Source organism: Lathamus discolor, chromosome 9 (assembly GCF_037157495.1).
Source record: "Lathamus discolor isolate bLatDis1 chromosome 9, bLatDis1.hap1, whole genome shotgun sequence".
NCBI classification, from domain to species: Eukaryota; Metazoa; Chordata; class Aves; order Psittaciformes; family Psittacidae; genus Lathamus; species Lathamus discolor.
The window spans coordinates 21574897-21594116 of NC_088892.1; the positions used below are offsets into that span (position 1 = coordinate 21574897).

Sequence of the window (19220 nt, forward strand, 5' to 3'; positions counted from 1 at the left end):
TGGGACTCGAACTCGCGGCCCCTACAGACCGCGCCCCCGTGTCGGTCTCCCGGCACCCCCGGTACCGGTTCAAACGGGGCTCCGCCCGCTCAGCCGTTCCGCGCGTGCCCTGCCGCTCTCGGGAGCGCGCACGCAGCCGGCTCTGGCGGGATGGCGCCCTGTAGGGCATGCGCAGTGCCACGGTGCGGCCGCGGGACGCATGCGCTGTGTAAGGCCGGGAGAGCTGCCTCCGCCCGGCTTCCCGCGCATGCGCGCTGGGCGGCGGCGGGCGCGTGGAGGGGAGTGCGGCCCGAGGCGCTCCGAGGCCTGAGGCGGCCGCACCGGGGCGAGCAGCGGGAGCGCGTCCGTTCGGCGGCGGCAGCGGGTGGGGGAAGGCGCCGCCGTCCGGGCCTCCCCCGGCATGGGGCGCTGCTGGGGCCGCCCCCCTCGCCGGGCCCGGCGCGCCCCCGGCCTGTGCCTGCGGCGCCGCCCGCGAGGCCTGTAGGGGCCGGGGGCAGCGGCGGCATGAGGAGGCTCTGCGGCCGCCGGCAGTGAATGGGCATCGCGGCGGAGCGGGAGCAGCCGGAGCCGGAGGCGCGGCCGCCGCGATGGCTCAGGAGAAAATGGAGCTGGACCTGGAGCTGCCGCCGGGGAGCGCCGCGGCCCCGAGCGACGGGGGCGGCCTGAGGAGATCCAACAGCGCCCCGCTCATCCACGGGCTCAGGTGAGCGCGGCCCGGCCCGGCCCGGCCCCCCAGCCCCGGAGCGCGTTGTCCCACAGGGCCCAGCCGTGGAGCGATGCAGGCCGACCCGCAGCCAGCCGGGCCCTTGCGCTCCGGTGCTCGGCGCAGGCCTCACGTTCTCGGTTTCGGGTCGGGGTGAGGGGTGGCTGCGGAAGGGCAGCAGCGGATCCCCGCGGGGTGCTGGGGAAGGTGGCTGCTGCTCGCCGTCAGTGAAAGCGGAGCTTCTGCCGACGTGAAATGGGTGTTTTCGGGCGCTGGGCAGCTCTAAATGAAACAGCCCTTAGGAAGCTACTCACAAAAGTTTATGTTCCATCCCCAGTGACAGCTCGCAGGTTTTTCAGCCTTACGTGCTGCGAACTCGCAGGAACAGCACAACAGTTACGAGCCGTCACAGCATGGTGAGGAATCTTAAGCATGTTTTGTTTGCACGTAACAAGAAGTAATTGAGCCGGAGAAATGAAGTTAAACTTGATTTGTATTTGCACTGTGCATCCCAGCAACCTTTCAGGCTGCAGAATATGCGGGTTTTTCTAGCTGTAACTGCAACCTGCAATGATAATGCTGGTGTATTATTACCTGTCTTCCTGTCCCCAGGAAGACAACAGCAGCTGAAGCTGTGTGTGCTTCAGCTTAAAGTTAACTTGGGCCTGGCCATGGGTTGGAAGAGAAAACTGTTGTCACAGTTAAAAGTCTTTCAATTTGTTGTAAAAATGAAACAGGGGGTCGAGTCTTCACTGACCTATTTGTTTGACATTGGAAAGGGTGATCGCCACATGTCAGAAAATGATTTAAAGAAGAATAATTTGCTGAGTGATGTTCTGCTCTGTTATTTAAGTCTGACAGTAACAGTCCTGCTGTTTAACCTGTCAAAGATGGTGCATTTCTCTTTGTTCCATCATATCAACTCAGGGATCTAAATGCTCTTTTCCACTGAGCATTTTCTGTCTCATCTTGAAGCTAGTGAAGATGAAGTCCTACAGGCTTTGAGAAAAGCAATACTCAAAGTCCTGAAATAGGATTCTCTTCTGCGTCTTGTTATGAGATTTTTTAGATATAAGAGTAACATTTTGGCACTCAAATCAGAAGGTGTTACAGAGGACAAATAGGCATCCTCAGTGGGGACTGTTGGCCCATTTGTATGTGATGGTGTCCAAAGTTCCAGAGGAATGAGATGTGTAAAATTGGAGAATTGCAGCAGTCAAGTTTTAGGGAGTGTTGTTCAAACCTGAGCTGAAACACTGGGATTTCTCCTTTATAATAGCCAGCTCCTTGAGTAAGTTAATACAGGAGTCTGTCATCTTGTTCTGGGAAGCAGGGCATTGTGTAATGTTCATAGGTTCACTTAAAAATCTCTCAGTTGTCTCATGGTAGTTTGGGTATTTGAGATGCTGAGCAGTATCTGCATGCAAGCCTGAGCTCTGTGCCACTTGCTGAGTGATAGGATGAATTTGTAAGTTGTAAAACAAGTCTTCTCTCTTGAAGGTCAGTGTTTTCTTTTTGCAACATGATTTGAGTCATCCACGTGTAGTACAGCTCATTTTTAATTCACTAAGAATGCAGGTAGTGGTGAATAGGATGTATGCAAGGTGCTGAGATGTGATTTAATCATTGTGGCTGTCCCTTTTTTTCCTCAGTTGTTGTCATCATCTCCTATTCGTATTCCTAGTAGCCGACTTCATCAGATCAGAAGGGTGAGTGTAGGTTTTATCTGTGTATTTAGTAGCAGAATGAAAACCATTATATAATAATGAAGTACTTAGTGGGAGTTTCTTTCCTGTTGAGTTCTTCAAGCACTAGAGAAAACCCAGTCTTTTTTAAGATTCAGTTCCAACAAGGAAGCATCCTTGCAAGGTTTATTGTTGCCATGTTTAAGCTACCTTGCGTATTTGATGTATTGTTTCATTTAAGAGAAACTGAGCTGGGCTGGTAGCTCTCTTTTCTTTTTGGAGTGGTCCTGCTGTTTGCATTTCAATTCTAATGGCAAGTTGTTGAATCATGAGTGCTATTCCAGCTACCTGTGACAAAGCAAATATTATGGGGAAACTGAGGATGTTTTATCTCCTGCAGGAGGAGGGAGTGGATTTAATGAACCGAGAAACAGCGCATGAAAGGTGGGTGTTATTAAAACAAGATGATAAAATAGCCAGAGTTATCCTCTTTGTAGCTACTGATGGGGTTTTTTGTATTCTAGGGAAGTGCAGACAGCAATGCAGATAAGCCAGTCATGGGAGGAAAGCTTGAGCCTGGTAATCTTTTTATAGATGTTTCCTATTTAATTCTACTATTACACTCAACTGAAGAATTTAAGGGAAAGAGAGACATTAACTGTGAAAGTAATTGAAGAACCACTTAAGTTCATTTGCTTTAGCCTTTGTGCATTTGGCCCAATGACTTCCCACTAGAAGGCTGTGCCTTGGATTCTAAGGTAGTGTCCTGTGACAGTGTTAAGTCTGAAACCTTGTGTTTACAGAGTGACAATGACTTGGACAAGTCTGAGAAATCTTCCTCCCCAAAGAGAATAGACTTCATTCCAGTTTCGCCTGCACCTTCACCTACGAGAGGAATAGGAAAGGTAGGAAAAGTGAAATACCAAACTGAGAGAACACTTCAGAGTTTTAGCCCAAGGTGAACTGTGAGGACTTGTGTAAGTTCACAAACTGATTGTTTTTAAAAAACCAAACGACAAAACAAACCCACAGCCTAAACCCACATTTTACTTGTTTCTAAGGATCAGATCTTTACCATCTTAGAGCTTGCAGAGTTTCAGGAGTGTCCCAGTTCTGCCACGCTGAATGTTTGCAGTTGCTGCTGTCTGTGTGATGTTGGGATAGGTCAGGATTCTGGTTCTAGGGAAGCTGGAAGAGGTTGTTATAGCAATCAGATTTGGACATGATCTTCAGCTGCATAAGTGGGAGCTGCTGGAGAAGAAGCACCAGCATTGGAATATATCATATGTGTAGAGTGTAGGCAAAGACTAGAAGCTGCAGATCTGTGTGGTGAGAAGGATGAAAGTATATCCATCAGTTATGGAAAGGAAGGCATAAATCACTGGGAAGGAGGACTCCAGTGTGCAGAACTTGCACTCAAGACTGATGGCAGATGCTGAAGAAAGGGAATATATGTATATTAGATAAACTGCTTTTTCCAGTGAGGACTGGAAAACAGAAATGCAGCACAGAGAAACTGGGAACTGTGTTTATAGGTGGGCCGATTGACCCTGTTTTCACCCTCATTTGTGATTCTGCTTTTGTACTGCTACATTTTATTACATGCCTCAGCTAGTATTGTTGATGGTGTATGCATGGAGCATCATATTAGTGCTGAGTAAATGTGTTCCTAGTGTAACCCTGATGCTGACAGCCGCTCCTGTACCTTTGGAATCACGACTGTAAAGCAGTAGTAGGTAACTTGCCAGAAAACCATTTTTGTGCTTAGCTCTGGGCATTCATGTCCTGAGCTCAAATGAGCTGCAGAACCACAGAGCTCTGCTCTATCTGGAATACTGTGTTAAGTTTTCAGGTCAGATGTATTTTGAGTCAACTCAGCCTGTTTGTTTAACAAGTGCCTTGAAAGAAGCAAGTCCTGAGTACTGGACTGCTGCTTCTAAATGTAACAGGAAGACCAGAAACAACTCTCTTATTTAGAAAACAGCTTCTATTTCCATTTCAGATTTCCTGTGGGTTTGAATTTTAGGTTAATCTCAGTGGTCTTGCTTTAGGCATTCTATTTTTGCAAGTTAAGGTTTTAATGCCTCTAAGGTTGCGTATGATCATCTCTGCCTTACGCTGTTACCAGCTTTTCTTTAACTGGGGATGTTTTGTTTGGAGGGTGGGGTGAAACAACTGAATATTTCAAAGGGAATTCTGAAGTACCTTCATGTGATGTTCTCTGCAGCAATGTTTTTCACCATCATTGCAAATGTTTGTGAGCAGTAATGGGTTACCTCCAAGTCCTATTCCCAGTCCAACAAGGCGATTCACCAAGTAAGTGACATCTGTAAGGAACAGGTATACATAGGCTTAAATTCCAAGGCTGGCATGAAGATTAGCTAAAGCTGATGTTAAGGCATTAAAAGTGATTTTTAGTTTTGCAATAGCTGAAGTACTGCCATGTAAAAATGCTCTGAAATTTCAGCCTTTACCAGTAGTAGCTCTATGTGGGTGCTCCTGTAGAAGCCTGTGTCAACTTCAACCTAGACTTGGTAACTTGTGGGGGTGTTCCTGAGTACTTCAAATGAACTTTAACTTTTCCAGCTTATCAATTTTATATATTAAATGCAGTTTAGAAGGGGACATGATTGACATGAGGATGTGAGGCACTAAGGGAAGGAGAAAGCCCTGAAAAATGTACTACAATTTAGTGTGGCAGATAATCTGCTCTAATAGCAGACACTTCTTTGTTATCTATGTATTTAGACTCCCTAAGCATTCCAGTTGTGCAGGAATAGCTTTAAAGAGCATTTCATGTGCTGTGGTTGTGTTGATTTGATGCTAGGTGTGGTGGAACAGGCCTGACTGAGTGTTGGTGTTCTCTCTATAGCAGGAGGAGTCAAAGTCCTATTAACTGTATCAGGCCCAGTGTTCTTGGCCCCATTAAAAGAAAAGGTATGTGTATTTAAAGTATTAGATGTTTTATCTGATCCATATTGGGATGTAGTTTTGCAGCTGGATGCATTTCTTTTTTCCATGGGTTTTTTTGTTCTGTAAATACAATGCACTTGTATCCACGGTGAACTGGAACTTGCCAATTGTAACTTAAAAATACAGTGGAAAATAGGTAGTTTAAAACACAAGAATGAAAACCTTTAAAAACAACAATCACTTAAAAGAGGCAAACTTTATTACACATCGAATGCAATGTTACAAATATTCCTAAGCCCTGACATTCCTAAGAGTAACACTGTACAGTGCACACCCTGCAGTTCATCTTAGGAATGTTGCTTATCATGCACTATCTGCTAAACTTAGTTGTGAATGTTTGTTTTCACTCTGAAAGTTCAGAAGGTGAGTGTTTAGAGAAGTGGAATAGATCAGTGCTTTCCTCCTGGAGGGCGAAAACTGCATTCTTTCCTGGAAGTATTCCATGTTAAGGATATTTAAATTGCAGCCCAGAACAAGTCTCCATAGTAGAACTGGGAGGTTGAGATGTTTACAAGCGTGCCTCTAGCCATGCTTATTCTTTCTGCATTTTAACTTGGGTATTCTTAACTGCATAAAAAACATCTCCCTTTATTTTACAAGACTCGACCTTAAAGAAAAGGTCCTGGTGAGTGTTATTTTAGGGCTGCTTGTTCTATCAGATAAAGAATGTTGTCCAATTTACATTGAGTTGACAGGGGAGAGAGAGGCAAGTTTTCCCATGGATGCTAGTTCTTTCTTGGCTGTTATTTTCGATGAATTTTAGAGGCATTAAATACTGAACAAAAATTTTTCAGACTCGGTAAGGAATAAGTATATTGCATTGCTTTACTTTCAGTGTTTTATGATAGGCTTTACCCAGGTTGTGTTGTATTAAAAGCAGGTAAGGGGCAGGCTTTCCTCACCTATCCATATGCTCTTGTGGAGCATCTTTTGTGAAGTGGAGATACGAGTTTACCTTTTTTACTTGAAATATCAAGGAATTCTCAATGTTACTTAGATTTAAAACATCCAACCCATTTCAATGACCCTAATTTCTTTTCCTAAATACAGAATCCTTTTATTTCTGAATTTTAGCAGTAGCTTTACAGTTCATACTGTATAGATGTGACACAGTAACAAAGTGACACTTTGACATGTGGGAGGAGAAAGCAATGTATTGAAGAACATTCCTAGAGGGAATAAATGCTGGTACACTGTGCAGTGTGTTGGAGCAGATTTGTCTTTGAGAAATTTGAAGTTAACTTAAGTCAGTGGTTTGGATATATTATAATGTGGGATTTTTTGCCCATTCAGCTTGATAGAACCTGTTATTCTTCCCCTTTGAAGAAGGGAATGTACCTCCATGAGCTGAAGAAAGTTTAGGGGGCTTATCAGTCTCTATAAACCAAGTGGTAGTATAATTTTCTTGCATAACATATATTAATATGTACTTCAGTTTGCTATACTACTTAACCTCTGCCAGCTTTTCAAACTGACACCACAACTGTTGTGAAGTGTAGGTAAAAAACCAGAACATTTCTTTCCATTTCATATGTGTTTGTTGCCAAACTAAAAATGAAAATGTACTATAGCTGAAAGGGGTTTTTTTAAGCTTCTCATTGGCAAATTCATGATGTTTCCAGATGTCTGTTGTACAGGAGCTATTCACAAACCTGCTCATTCTCAGGGCAGATTACACTAAACAGATTATATGAATTCTCCTCATCATGTTTAATCTTTTAATATCAGTGGATGATTACAGGCACAAAGATAGTGTGATCCACGATGAGTAAGTGGAAATGCATACACATGCCATTTTGTTTTCTATTCAGCTTTTCTGTAGCAGTGTACGTATGCATCAGAATTTGTCTGCAGGAGCGTGAAACTGTGAGCCAAGCTGCCATTCCTGCTTTCATAATCACTAAGAACTGTAATCTCCCTATTTTGGCTTATGTCAGCCTCTTCATCTCAACTGCTTACTTAAAATTAAGTCACAGTAATTAGTTTGCTTTAGATTATTTTGCCTGATTATAGTCCAGGTAGCAAGTGCCTAGTTTTATGTTGCTGAGAATGCTGTAGCCCCTCAGATACTGCTGAAGCACTGGTTAAATTAATGATGGACTAGATGGTTATACAACAGCATCAAATGAATGTCTTACCCAAGTGCTTGGCCTGCTGAATGAGAGGATTTGGGTTACAATAGCTTTGCACTGTCATGGGACAATCCTCTCTTTTACCATAGACAAATGTTAAATGGACAGACATTCCAGAGGCTCAAGTGAGTTTGATTATTTGCACTGTTTTCCTTAGGTGAAATGGAAACTGAAAGTCAGCCAAAGAGACTTTTTCAAGGAACAACCAACATGCTTTCTCCAGATGTTACACATCTGACCGATCTCAGTTCATGGTAAACTATTTCATGTGCCCTGAAATGCCAAAACGGGGAGTGTGCGTGAATCACAAGTGTTCTTGTTTGTTTTCCAGGAAAAGATACTCTGCATATAGCTTGTGTATGCATGTTACTGGGAACTGCTCCTGTGGTAGTGTGACAGTGTTCCTGCTCCTTTGATCAGATCTTCCTGAGCACACTCTAACCTAGATTTTGTGTATCAAAGCCTTTATACTGAATCTGATTGTTACAAATCCCTGTTGGTTCAGAAGCAAAGTTCTTTTTTGAGGATGCTTTGTTATTTCATTGTGTTGTAGGTAGTGCTCATATAGTATCTGTGGTATTTTTTCTGCATACCCAGAAGATGTGTGTGTGTGAATAGTTACTGCGCTTACATAGTTCATGTTTTTATTCCATGGTTTTTAGTGGTACAGTCTCGTTTATCAGGATTCATTGAAAGCTGAGTTCTCTTTTGTGTCAGAAGTCAGAAAATATCAACTCTGTTACTACAATTTCAGTTTACCTACAGGCTTGGAGCTGCTTAGAGATTTGATTTCAAGTTGCTTCCAGCATAAATGGTAGAAGCATCCATTTATGCCCTCTGGAAACTTGTATCGAGACTTCAAAATCCAAACACCAGAATCCCTTACAAGGGCAAAGGAGGTTTCAAAATGTTGCTCTGAGTAGCACAACATTAAAAACATAGTAGCTAAGCAATGACCTTGTTACTGCATTGCTGCTTAGGTTGTTACTATTCCTTTCTATACTCTTTTAAGGTTTTATTTTCATTCGTTGTTATATCCTTTCTATGACTGATTAAAATGAGAGTGATGATTTATTCTGCATGTTAAAAAGAAAAAAAGAAATTCTGCTCCTCATTCCCATAAGGAGCATGAATATATCTGTAACATGCTACAGAAAACAAGGAGTCTTCAGGGCTGCCAGTCTTGCAGTAAAGACTGAGTGGTAGTATAGGTCTCCTACACCTCTACAAGGTGACAGTACATTGGCTTTGTACCCACAGTCATTGTGCCCCTGTTGCTAAAGAACTTTTCCTTCTTCCCCAGCCTGTCTTCAGATATTCTTGATGGGAGCAGCAGCAGTGTTGGCTCGTCCTCTGACTCGCTGACTAAAGGCAGCATAACCACAGAGTCTCCAGTGACATGCTCCAACTCATGCTCTTCGTTCATTCTGATGGATGATCTCTCACCTAAGTGACTTAATCTGTGTCTGGTTGTGCTGTTTCCTCACTGTACACTCGTACAGAGAAATGAACTCTCATTCTTGAACCATTAACACGAGGATTACTGAAAGAAAACTATTCTTGTTCCTTTAATCCTTGGTGACTTTCCAGTGATTTTGATTTTTTTCCATTTAATGGACGTTGTAGACCATATTAATGTCTGTTTTTGCAAATTTGTGTTTTTTTTTAAACAAGATGTCTGCTCAGATTATACTAACTTTTTTGCTTTCAGGAACTTGCATACACAATTTGATTCCAAGAATAGGTATCTGCCTAGTAGTGTTGCAATTTGTAGGAGAATTACTTCTATTATTATTGTGGTCACTATGTCTAGGGAAAGAATTTGATTTGGAGGGATTTGAAAATGCTGATTTATTCTCTGGCACTTCTACCATTGAGTAAAAATATTCTCCTTGGTGTTTTTTATTTTTAGTCACTAGCTAAAAATTCTTTTATGGAAGGAAGGAAAATCTTTTCTTAGTGCTGCTAGTCGTTTTTCTTACAGTGGGTGTGGAAATCTCCCTCTCTTACATTACAAACCCACAACAAAATGATTGGCACTTTTGCCACCAGTGAAGAAATAACAGTACTCTACAAACATGATTAAAATAGCTGCATAGTTCTCTCCCCAGATCCTTTACCCTACAGATTTTATGAAATAAGGTCAATATTCAGGAAGGTTTGGCCAAGGAAAATGAATCCATGCCTCGATCTAAGACATACAGTGCAGATAACAAAGTTATTTAAACTACTGTGTAGGAGAACGATGTTTGGCACCGCCGATGTCTCCCGTGGCATTGAGGTCATAGGTATTTTTGTGCCTTAGGGGGCATTGTTACAAAATGATGGAATGTAAAACCAGAGGGGCAGGTGGGGAAAGCCCTTTTATGTACAGCTTCTTATAGGGTGCTCACCAGAACCTGTCCTGGAGGCTGCTTTCCTTAGTGCTGCTCTCCGAGTGCTGTGGGCAGCCCAAGACAGCAGCCAAGGTGATGCCCTCTGCGGCTGCATTTACACCTTCGTTGGTTGTGAGCAGGGCAAGCAGCTGAGCAAAGATTCCATTTGTAAGGAAAGACTGAAAAGTTTGGATTGAACACGAGCTCTGTGTATTGCTTGGCTTATGTTTGAGCTCCAAGCAGGCTTGCTACAGTACCTTGGTCAGGCTGAGGTAAGACAAGAGATATTTTACTTTTTAAAGACTTTAACGGGGCAAAATAAATCCGTTTGTAATCTACTGTGTTATGCTATTTATTATTTATAACTATGTAAAAAGTCTGTGGTGATGAATTATAGTATTTTTTTATGATTGAATAAGTTTTTTATGTTCAGTAATTGCTGGCTGGTTTGTATTTAATACGCAACGTTGTCTGCCAGAATCATAAGCTTCCGGTTTTGAATGTTTGTAACATAAATGCTTTTGTTACCTAAAAGTACACCTTCTGATCTTTCAGAAAGAAAATAGCACTGAATTTCGAGGAAGATGATGTGCTTGAAAAGGGAGCACAAGCTCTGGCAATACTGTCTGGCTAAAAAAGGGGAGGGGGACAACCATAGTTATTTGTGTTCTGAAGAAGCCATTAAGTTCCCAGGAGACATGTACATACCAGGTTATTTTTCCAAGTGTTCCCGTTCAATTGTAAGCAATCCCATCGTGGGCCAACAGTGGCACTTTTATTTGTATTCTCCTTTTTCACCTGTGGAGCATTAGTTCCCCACCTTGAATAAATGTGCATATTGTAAAACGCTGTCCATTGGTGCCATTTTTAAAGGAGCTCTACAGGAGTGAATGTTCAGTTTATTTGTATATGCCCAGTGCTATTTCTTGACCTTTTTTGATGTCTTAAATTGCTTAAATATTTTTGTATCCATGCTTGTATCCTCTCTGCCTCTCTGGTGCTAGCAGAAGGCTGCGTTGACATCTGCAAGACATTGGTAAATGGTACCTGTGATAAAATTCAGCCTGGTGCCTGTGCCCCAGTTTCATCATATGGTGCTTTTAATGGGACTGTGGTGTAGAAATCTGAACAGGGGGTGGCAGAAGGGGGAAACCTATTGCATGCTTTCCTACAAGTGAGAAGAACACAGCTATTGCTTATTTTTGGCTGACTTACCTGTACAATGGATGTATTCCAGATTTGTTTGTTAGTGGAGAATCTTCCACAAGTGCTGGCCTTTGTAAACAATTAGAACGTAAGCTTCGTAAAGCAAACGCACATATACTCTTGTTACAGCCATTTTTGGAGTGTTCTGGCTATTCCCCACTCTTCAGAAGTCATTGCTCTTTTATAAACTATGTATGTAACACAGACGCAGGCTGTCTCTTGTTTCGGAATGAATGGCATGGTGCAGTGCAGTAGGAACCACCTTGGATCATGTTCTCTTTCACGTTCGTAGCTGTAAGACAATGTGTTCACTTTAAAACTGAGTTTTCTAATACTTTAATAGCCGATGTTTGCACTTAACTGCACGTGAGTTGCTGCTGCTGACGGAACCCATCTTTGTGGCAGTGTGAAGGCTGGTACAGCCCGCTGCTAGAACTGACTAGAAGGTGCACTTCTGGACTTGGTAACTGGCTTGTCTGTAATGAATTAGGTAGCAGTGTGGGGAAGCAGGGCAGCTGGGGCTGGTGGTCAGCTTTAGTCTATAACTATTGACACATTTCACTGTTTTTTATGACCTCATCAGACTTATGCTGAATTGCCATATGAGTGTCTGAGAATTCCTGTCTTGCCTCCTTCTTGTTTTAAATAAGGAGCCATTAGTGCAGGTCTGTTGCTGAGAATCACCAGTGATGAGTTACCTTTAATGTTGTCACTGTTGAGAAGCAAGTTTCAAATACCAGTGAAATTCCAGCAGCATTTTAGATGGACTTTTTAACATGTTCATGAGCACAGCATTGCACTGTTGGCCTTTGACTAGCACTGCCTTTCGATCCGATCTGAACCATGCTGAATCCTCATTTCATGGGCTTAAAATGCTGGAAGGGTTTTACCAATGCTTTAGAGAAATGTGTGTGTCAGCTGTGGAACTCTGTGTTTTGATAATATCAAGTGTTCTGAATCAGGAAATGGATTGCAGTGTGCATGTTTCATTCTCCTTCATTGAATTTCAAGTTGGGGATCAGCCTGTATTTAAGGGGCTGTTTTCCTGACTGTACGTGATTAAATACTTTCTTCTACAATGCAAGTAATTAAACTGTCAGTGGGTGAGGATGTAAAGCTGAGTCCTGCAGATTTTATTGGAAAACTCCTTGAAATACACGAGGAAAGCTATTGCTGGGGCTTGGGGGTTTTCAGGAGTGATAAAAATAGGGCGCTCCTTTTAATGGCTCAAAATGCTAAACCCATTTGAACTGTAAGGCTTCAGCTTGGCGTGTTTCTCCAGCCAGACCCACACTGTATGCAGAGGTTAACCTGAGCAGGCTTAGGAGGATGTGGAACTTTGTCTTCTGGTGCACCACCACAATCGACTAGCCTTGGGAAATCATGTTTCCAAATACATTCTTATCTGTAGACCTTCCTTATATATTTGTGACAACAAAGGCAAGAACTTGGTTTTCCCTGCAGGAATTTCATCTGCCTGTAGTCTTCCCGGTAACTTCATAAGAAACCAGCTTTGCACTAACATGGGTTCAAATATTCCATGAAGTCATAAGATTGTTTCATTTGCTTTTGTGGACTAAAGGCCAAGGAATTTTTTTGGAGCAGTACAAACTGCCCCTTGTATTCCAAGGCTGTTACGGGAATGGCAGCTGTCCATAGCAAATGGGAAGGGATTTTGCCCACCATTCACTATTCCAGTCTCTCTTGGGATCTTAAATAATCCTCAGCAAAGTCAGGGGTTGATGTAAGTTGGGTCACTGGAGGTACCAGTCAGGAGGAGGTAGGAACCAGCTCCTTTAACTATAAATGAGACTTTCACCCCTGAACGCAGACCTAGCTGATCCAACTCACTTACAAATGAAAAAGGCATTTTTTCAAGCAACTGAGACTTTCAGAACAGTCCAGGGTGTTCAAACCTATAGGAGAAGACTCCCTGTTGGCAAGCCTAGCACTGTTCTGCTCAATCCAGCCCCAAAAGAACAAGCTATGCTTGCCAGTCAGAATTGGAGTTGCAGTTGTCTTGGGTTTAGCCATCATTGGAGAGGGCATGGAGCTGGAGGAGGGCTGGTTATCAAGGACCTTTGCTATCAGGCTAAACTCAGATGCTGTCTAAGGGCAAGAATGCTTTCTGAAGGAGTAAATGAGGTGGGTTCAGCATGGTAAGTGTGGGTTTGTGGATGGGGAGGCCTCATGTAAGTGGGTTGTGATGGCTGCTGGCCTGGCGCTGCCATTCCCATAAATACAAACACACCCAACTTCCACTTTCAACTTGTGTGTGTACCTCAAGGCTATCCTTTTATTAGTGTACTGGGCACTTAAGGAAGTCTCTTGTTTCAATCCAAACCATTATACATTAAAGCTGCTTTTTATTACTTGCTTTTAGATCTTAAAGCCTTTTGATATGGGGTCTACTGGGCCTTAGGTTTGAGCCTTGCCTCTGGTTAGCATACCAGGGCCAATGTTTTCCTTTTAAACCTGGAGCAGTTTGTTTTGTGCTGCTTGCATTATAAAGCTAGGAAATGCAAAGCAGGTAGGTCCTTGCTGTTAAAGAATGCACGTTAAGCTTTGGTGTGCACGAAAGATTGGAGGTTTAGAAGAAATAACACCTGAAACACAGAAATAACCTATTTTTAGTGAACCAATGCAGCTGGTTTGATGCCAGACTCTTTATTTTTAACTGCAGGCAATAATCTTTTGCATGTATCATCAGTAATACAACACAATGCAATAGGCTTTCACCCCCAAACACTTCTTGCTATAAAGTAAGGATTTGCCACTGAAAGGCCAAAAGATTTGTTCATCTCCCACACGGTTACAGCCCTGTGTGATTCAGCAGGGCCCTTTGGGACACCAGGCTGTGGAGCAGCTCCTTTCTGCCCCCAAAGCATCACCTTACACTGTACGGTAATTCCAACACCTTTAGTCCCTGTTAGCTTATTTCTGAGGGCCATGAGATCTGTACCTTTTAAACAAACACAATGCATTGCTGTAGGTTGACTGTGGTACTATTCCTGGTGGCTTTGTGCAAGTCTCTTGTTGTGGGGTATAACAGGTTTTGGGATGTGGGGTTGTTTCCCAGGTAAGGCAATGCGTCTTGGCTGGAAGATCTCCGTTTCGTGTTAATTCTGCAAGGCATTTGGCTATCGTTTGTGCAGGAGTAACTCCTGTTTAACACCAATGAACCGTGGAGGCAATGACACGTGCTGGTTTGTTCAGAGCTTGACTGGTTTAACCCACGCAGCACCTAAAGAAACCCGTGTCCTGCTGCAGCCCACACCACGCTGGAGCTTCCACCAAGGAGAAGTAAGTTGGCAGAAGTGCCAGGCTGTGATTTGGGGGGGGGGGGCAGTTTATAATGCACACCATGGAAACCCTGTTGTTCTTGAACAACAAGGTTTTCCTTGCCCCAGGTAAGTTGCAACTTACATTTGCCGTGAGAGCTGTAATGGTTTAGCAATGCAATGTTCAGTGTGACATGTTAGGATCTGTAACGTGCAGGTAGGAAGCAGGTGGCATCAAAAACTATGGGCCATAGTAGAATAAAGGATGTTGCTAAAGTTAGCTGGTCCAGACTGGAAATGTAGGATCTGGCCCCTGCCAAAGCAAACCCTTTGCTCTAAATGCCTCTAATATTGTGGGAGAAACTCAGCTCCTGCCACAAAGAGCAGCTCGGCCTCAACCCTGGAGAAGTGTCAACACTTCCTGGTTTATAGAATCATGGAATGGTTTGGGTTGGAAAGGACCTTAGGATCATTCATTTCCAGCTCCCTGCGATGGGCAGGGACACCTCGCACTAAACCAGGGCACCCAAGGCTCTGTCCAACCTGGCCTTGAACACTGCCAGGGATGACCAGACCCTCCAAGAATGTGGAAGGAGAATAGATGTGACAATGGGAGCTAGAATCAAGCTGCCTCTATGGCTGTGATGCGTGAGTATTGGTTTGGAAAGCGGCACAGAGAACGACGTAGGGTTGGGACAAATGTGCTTTAAATAAGAGTTGAGGATGTGCCGCGCATTGGACGTGTAGCATCTTGATCATGTGCAAGGACAGACTGTGAAAGAAACAGCTTTGTGTGGGAGAAGTGACATCAAAGCCTCAAAGGACCAGTGCTGTAATAGGAAACATTTGCCTTTTGAGGACCGTTATTGCTGCTGGTCACTTCTCTTTTATTTATTCCTTATTCTTTTCCCCTCCAGTACTAAACCCCAGCAGCATGAGCAATGTGAGGCAGCTCGGGTAGGGTGGGCCAGATGGGCAGCAAGGAGGGGTGCAGAGGGCTCCTTGAACTTGTGTGGACTTCCCTCCTGCCCCCTTTACACTCAGTTGCATCAGCCTTGAAGGTTCTGGTTGCATTTGTTGGCCGGCCAAAGCAGGGCTGGATGCTCAAGCAGAAGAGTTACCGCACAGGGTTGCCAGCTTCCATCAGACGTGTGCTGGACAACAGTGGGCAAAACCCACGGAGGGAAAGGAAAAATGAGAAGGGAATTGAGGGTGTAGGAGTGGGACAAAGATGCCCAAAAGGCTGCTGGGGCAGTGGGGGTCATGGGGGACCTGGTGGCACAGAGTGCCATAGTGGAGGAGCAGGAGGAGGAATGTCACCCAGCAGGGATGAGATGTCGTGGCATGGCACGAGGCTGCTGTTGGCTGTGTCCAGCTCTGGGGCAGCAGCACAAGAGGGACGTGGAGCTCTTGGAGCGAGGCCAGAGGAGGCCATGGAGATGCTGCGAGGGCTGGAGCAGCTCTGCTCTGGAGCCAGGCTGAGAGAGCTGGGCTGGGGCAGCCTGGACAAGAGAAGGCTCCTGAAGGGGAGACCTGAGAGCAGCTCCAGTGCCTAAAGGGGCTGCAGGGAACCTGGAGAGGGGCTTGGGACAAGGGCCTGTAGGGACAGGCCAAGGGGAATGGCTTGAACCTGCCCGAGGGGAGGCTGAGCTGAGCTCTTAGGCAGAAGCTCTTCCCTGGGAGGGTGCTGAGGCGCTGGCACAGGGTGCCCAGAGAAGCTGTGGCTGCCCCATCCCTGCCAGTGCTCAAGGCCAGGTTGGACACAGGGGCTTGGAGCAAGCTGCTCCAGTGGAAGGGGTCCCTGCCCGTGGCAGGGGTTGGAGCTGGAGGAGCTTTGAGGTCCCTTCCAACCCAAACCAGCTGGGAGAACATCTGAAGTTTTTCAGCCTTGCTTTGCAGCAGCAAGAAGCAGCACAGAGCACTTACAACTGCTGGTGTAGCAGCTGTGCCAGCACACGCAATGCCCATTGAGCTGGGTTGGATACTCGGAACAAGCTGTGCGACGTTCCCGGGATGGGATGACCACGGGATGGCGTATCGTGGCTTGCAAAGAGCAGAGCAGTGTTTGGTGAGCACTGGGAATCCTGCAGGAGCGTCTAAACCGGGCTCATCCTGTGTCTTCTCCAGCCTTCTCCTCACTCACTGTGTAACCTCTTCCTTTCCCAGTAAATGCCGCCTTCGCAGGGTGAGCTCTGCACTTCACTGTGCCGATAACCTGAAAACCGATACAGAAGAGGCAGATGCTCTGGTTATAAGGAATAACACAGCCCCGTGCTGAAGGAGGCTCTGATCAGATTTGCTGACAACCCGAAACGAACAAACAGGCCCTGTCACAGCAAGAGAGCTTCTCTAGGAGCACTTTGCACAGTGCCTGTTTCCCCAGCCCTGTGAAGCCCTTTAGGAGGGTGCTGGGCACATTTCAGTTGGTTTCAGTGAATTGCAGTGTATAAGCTGGGGGGTTCCCCATCAGACCACAGACGGGAAGCACCTTTCTGTTATTTCTCTGCGTGGGCACACACAGAACCTGGATCTTGGTGGATGTGCAGCGGTTTCAGGTTTGTAACCTGCAGTGCACAGAGAGCATCTGCCCGCATGGAGCAAGCATCCCTCCAGGCAACAGTGCTCCAGTGCTGTGCCCAGGTGAGTGCTGGCTGGAACATGGCTTGATTGCTGCTGCTGCTGACATAGACTGTGTTATTCGATGAAGGAGGGTCGATTTAGCTCTACCCTCTATTTATAGATCTGTTTAGATCTTCAAGCTGAAGAGAGGAGACTGAGCTGAGCTCTGAGGCAGAAGCTCTTCCCTGTGAGGGTGCTGAGGCGCTGGCACAGGGTGCCCAGAGAAGCTGTGGCTGCCCCATCCCTGGCAGTGCTCAAGGCCAGGTTGGACACAGGGGCTTGGAGCAAGCTGCTCCAGTGGAAGGGGTCCCTGCCCGTGGCAGGGGTTGGAGCTGGAGGAGCTTTAAGGTCCCTTCCAACCCAAATTCTGTGTTTCTGTGGAAAGACAAGCAAGCATCACCCTTGGTCTGTGTGCTGGCTCCGACCGCTGCCCTTCTAGCACTGCAGTCTAACCCAGCTTAGCAAGGAGGTGGGAGAAGATGAGCGAGCCTGCTCTTCGTTGGGATCTCTCCATGGCAAAGCACTGTGCCGGGCTGAGAGCCACCAGCACCACTGTTGCTGGGGATTCTGGTTCGGCGCCTGGAGCAGCGGCTGGCCCCGTTACGCCTGCGCCGCATGTAGCCCTTCCTTGCGCTGGGAGCGGTTTCTCTGCTCTCTCATAGTTTGCCTTCTCCTTCGCACGTCTGCAGCAGGAAGTGCAGATTCAGCAGGCATTGTGTGCCCCAGCAGCCTGCCAGCTGCCTTGCTGGAGCTAATTCACCATTCAAGTCACTGCTGCTAAGTTTGCAAACAATGTGCAGTGATTTCGGCGCTAGGTAGCAGCTGAGCTGAGCTGAGCTCCACTTCCAGCCCTCCTGAATGGAGCTGGGTATTTGCTTTGTAAAGCTCAGGGGTTCAGCCTGGTCTGAACGGTCGGTGCTGCTGCGACGTGTCGTGGGTTTCTGATCTGTGTAGGGATAACTTTGAGTCTCATCAGTGTTATTAGAACTGGGCTTGGAGGCACAAAGAGGTCCTCTGGTGACTCTTGGTGTAATAGGAGCTAGGAATGGGACGCAGGGCTTCTGACCGGTGGTTCAGTTGTTTGGTCACTGGATGATTCTGTTCCCTCTGGAATAGCCTGGGAATAGCCCCAGTGACAAGAGCAACGCTTTCTCTCGGGTTAACTTCATGTGGCAGCCACGGAGAGGGTGCCCTGAGGAGCTGCCCAGAGGAGGCGGCTGCACTCTGCTCATCAGCCGGGCAGGAAAGAGCAGGTCAGGGTTAGAAGGAGCTTACTTGAAAGCTAATGGGTGAGTGGTGCAGCAGGCACTGGGAGGAAGCGTGGTTCAGTAGGCAGAGAGGGGCTCGGGGTTCTCCATCTCAGTCCTTGCTCCACTGTTGCCTCACATCTGTTTAAGCAGGGATGAGGAGATGCTCAGGGGACTGGAGCACCTCCCATGTGAAGACAGGCTGAGGAAGATGGGGCTGTTCAGCCTGGAGAAGAGAAGGCTGCATGGAGACCTCAGAGCAGCTTCCAGTACCTGAAGGGGGCCTATAGGGATGCTGGGGAGGGACTCTTCATCAGGGACTGTAGTGACAGGACAAGGGGTAACGGGTTAAAACTTAGACAGGGGAAGTTTAGACTGGATCTAAGGAGGAAATTCTTTCCTGTTAGGGTGGTGAGGCACTGGAATGGGTTGCCCAGGGAGGTTGTGAGTGCTCCATCCCTGGCAGTGTTCAAGGCCAGGTTGGATGAAGCCTTGGGTGGGATGGTTTAGTGTGAGGTGTCCCTGCCCACGGCAGGGGGATTGGAACTGGATGATCTTGAGGTCCTTTCCAACCCCGACTATTTTATGGTTCTATGACTCTATGAAATACAGGTCTGTAGGTGAGAGGTGTCCTCGTGAGCTGTGCACAGCTCTGCTTGGGGCTGGTACAACACACACACAATTCAACCTTCATGTGCCTTTATGAAATGAAGTCCTTGACTCTGATTCCTTTGTATCTCAGCTTGGCAGATAGTGTCAATAGGGTCAATATCCCTCCAGCCTTAGAACTGCAGGGTGGGTTTCCTACAGTCACAGAACGTTTGGGTTGGAAGGGTCCTCAAAGATCATCTCATTCCAGCCCTGCCATGGGCACCATTCTGTGCAAGCATTGGTGCAAGGCAGGGGCAGAAGGAGGAATCTATCGTGCTCCTGCCACAAGACAGCAGGGTTTTATCCATAGGTGAGCTTGGGGACACTCACCTTGATGCACTTCCCAAA

At 46.0% G+C, this 19220-nt stretch overlaps 1 protein-coding gene and 1 non-coding gene across 2 annotated transcripts; both read left to right on the plus strand.

Moving 5' to 3' along the window:
- The first annotated feature begins 253 nt into the window (after positions 1-253).
- Positions 254-10714, plus strand: PABIR2 (PABIR family member 2). The gene is made up of 10 exons (XM_065689548.1): positions 254-703; positions 1041-1119; positions 2356-2412; positions 2789-2832; positions 2913-2967; positions 3192-3293; positions 4616-4704; positions 5261-5325; positions 7651-7747; positions 8797-10714. The coding sequence occupies exons 1-10, from the start codon at positions 588-590 to the stop codon at positions 8945-8947; spliced, it is 855 nt and encodes a 284-aa protein (XP_065545620.1). The 5' UTR covers positions 254-587; the 3' UTR covers positions 8948-10714.
- On the plus strand, positions 8570-8717 carry LOC136019682 (small nucleolar RNA U109). Its single transcript, XR_010615009.1, has one exon. It is a non-coding gene; the product is annotated as a small nucleolar RNA U109 (small nucleolar RNA).
- Positions 10715-19220: the final 8506 nt, after the last annotated feature.

What these genes read in the sequence shown, in the direction of transcription:
- PABIR2 (XM_065689548.1), top strand. Translation starts at nt 588, where the DNA reads ATGGCTCAGGAGAAAATGGAGCTGGACCTGGAGCTGCCGCCGGGGAGC. An exon ending in GACTTCATCAGATCAGAAGG is followed by an intron (nt 2,413 to 2,788) that starts GTGAGTGTAGGT and finishes TATCTCCTGCAG; the next exon opens with GAGGAGGGAGTGGATTTAAT. An exon ending in CCAACAAGGCGATTCACCAA is followed by an intron (nt 4,705 to 5,260) that starts GTAAGTGACATC and finishes TTCTCTCTATAG; the next exon opens with CAGGAGGAGTCAAAGTCCTA.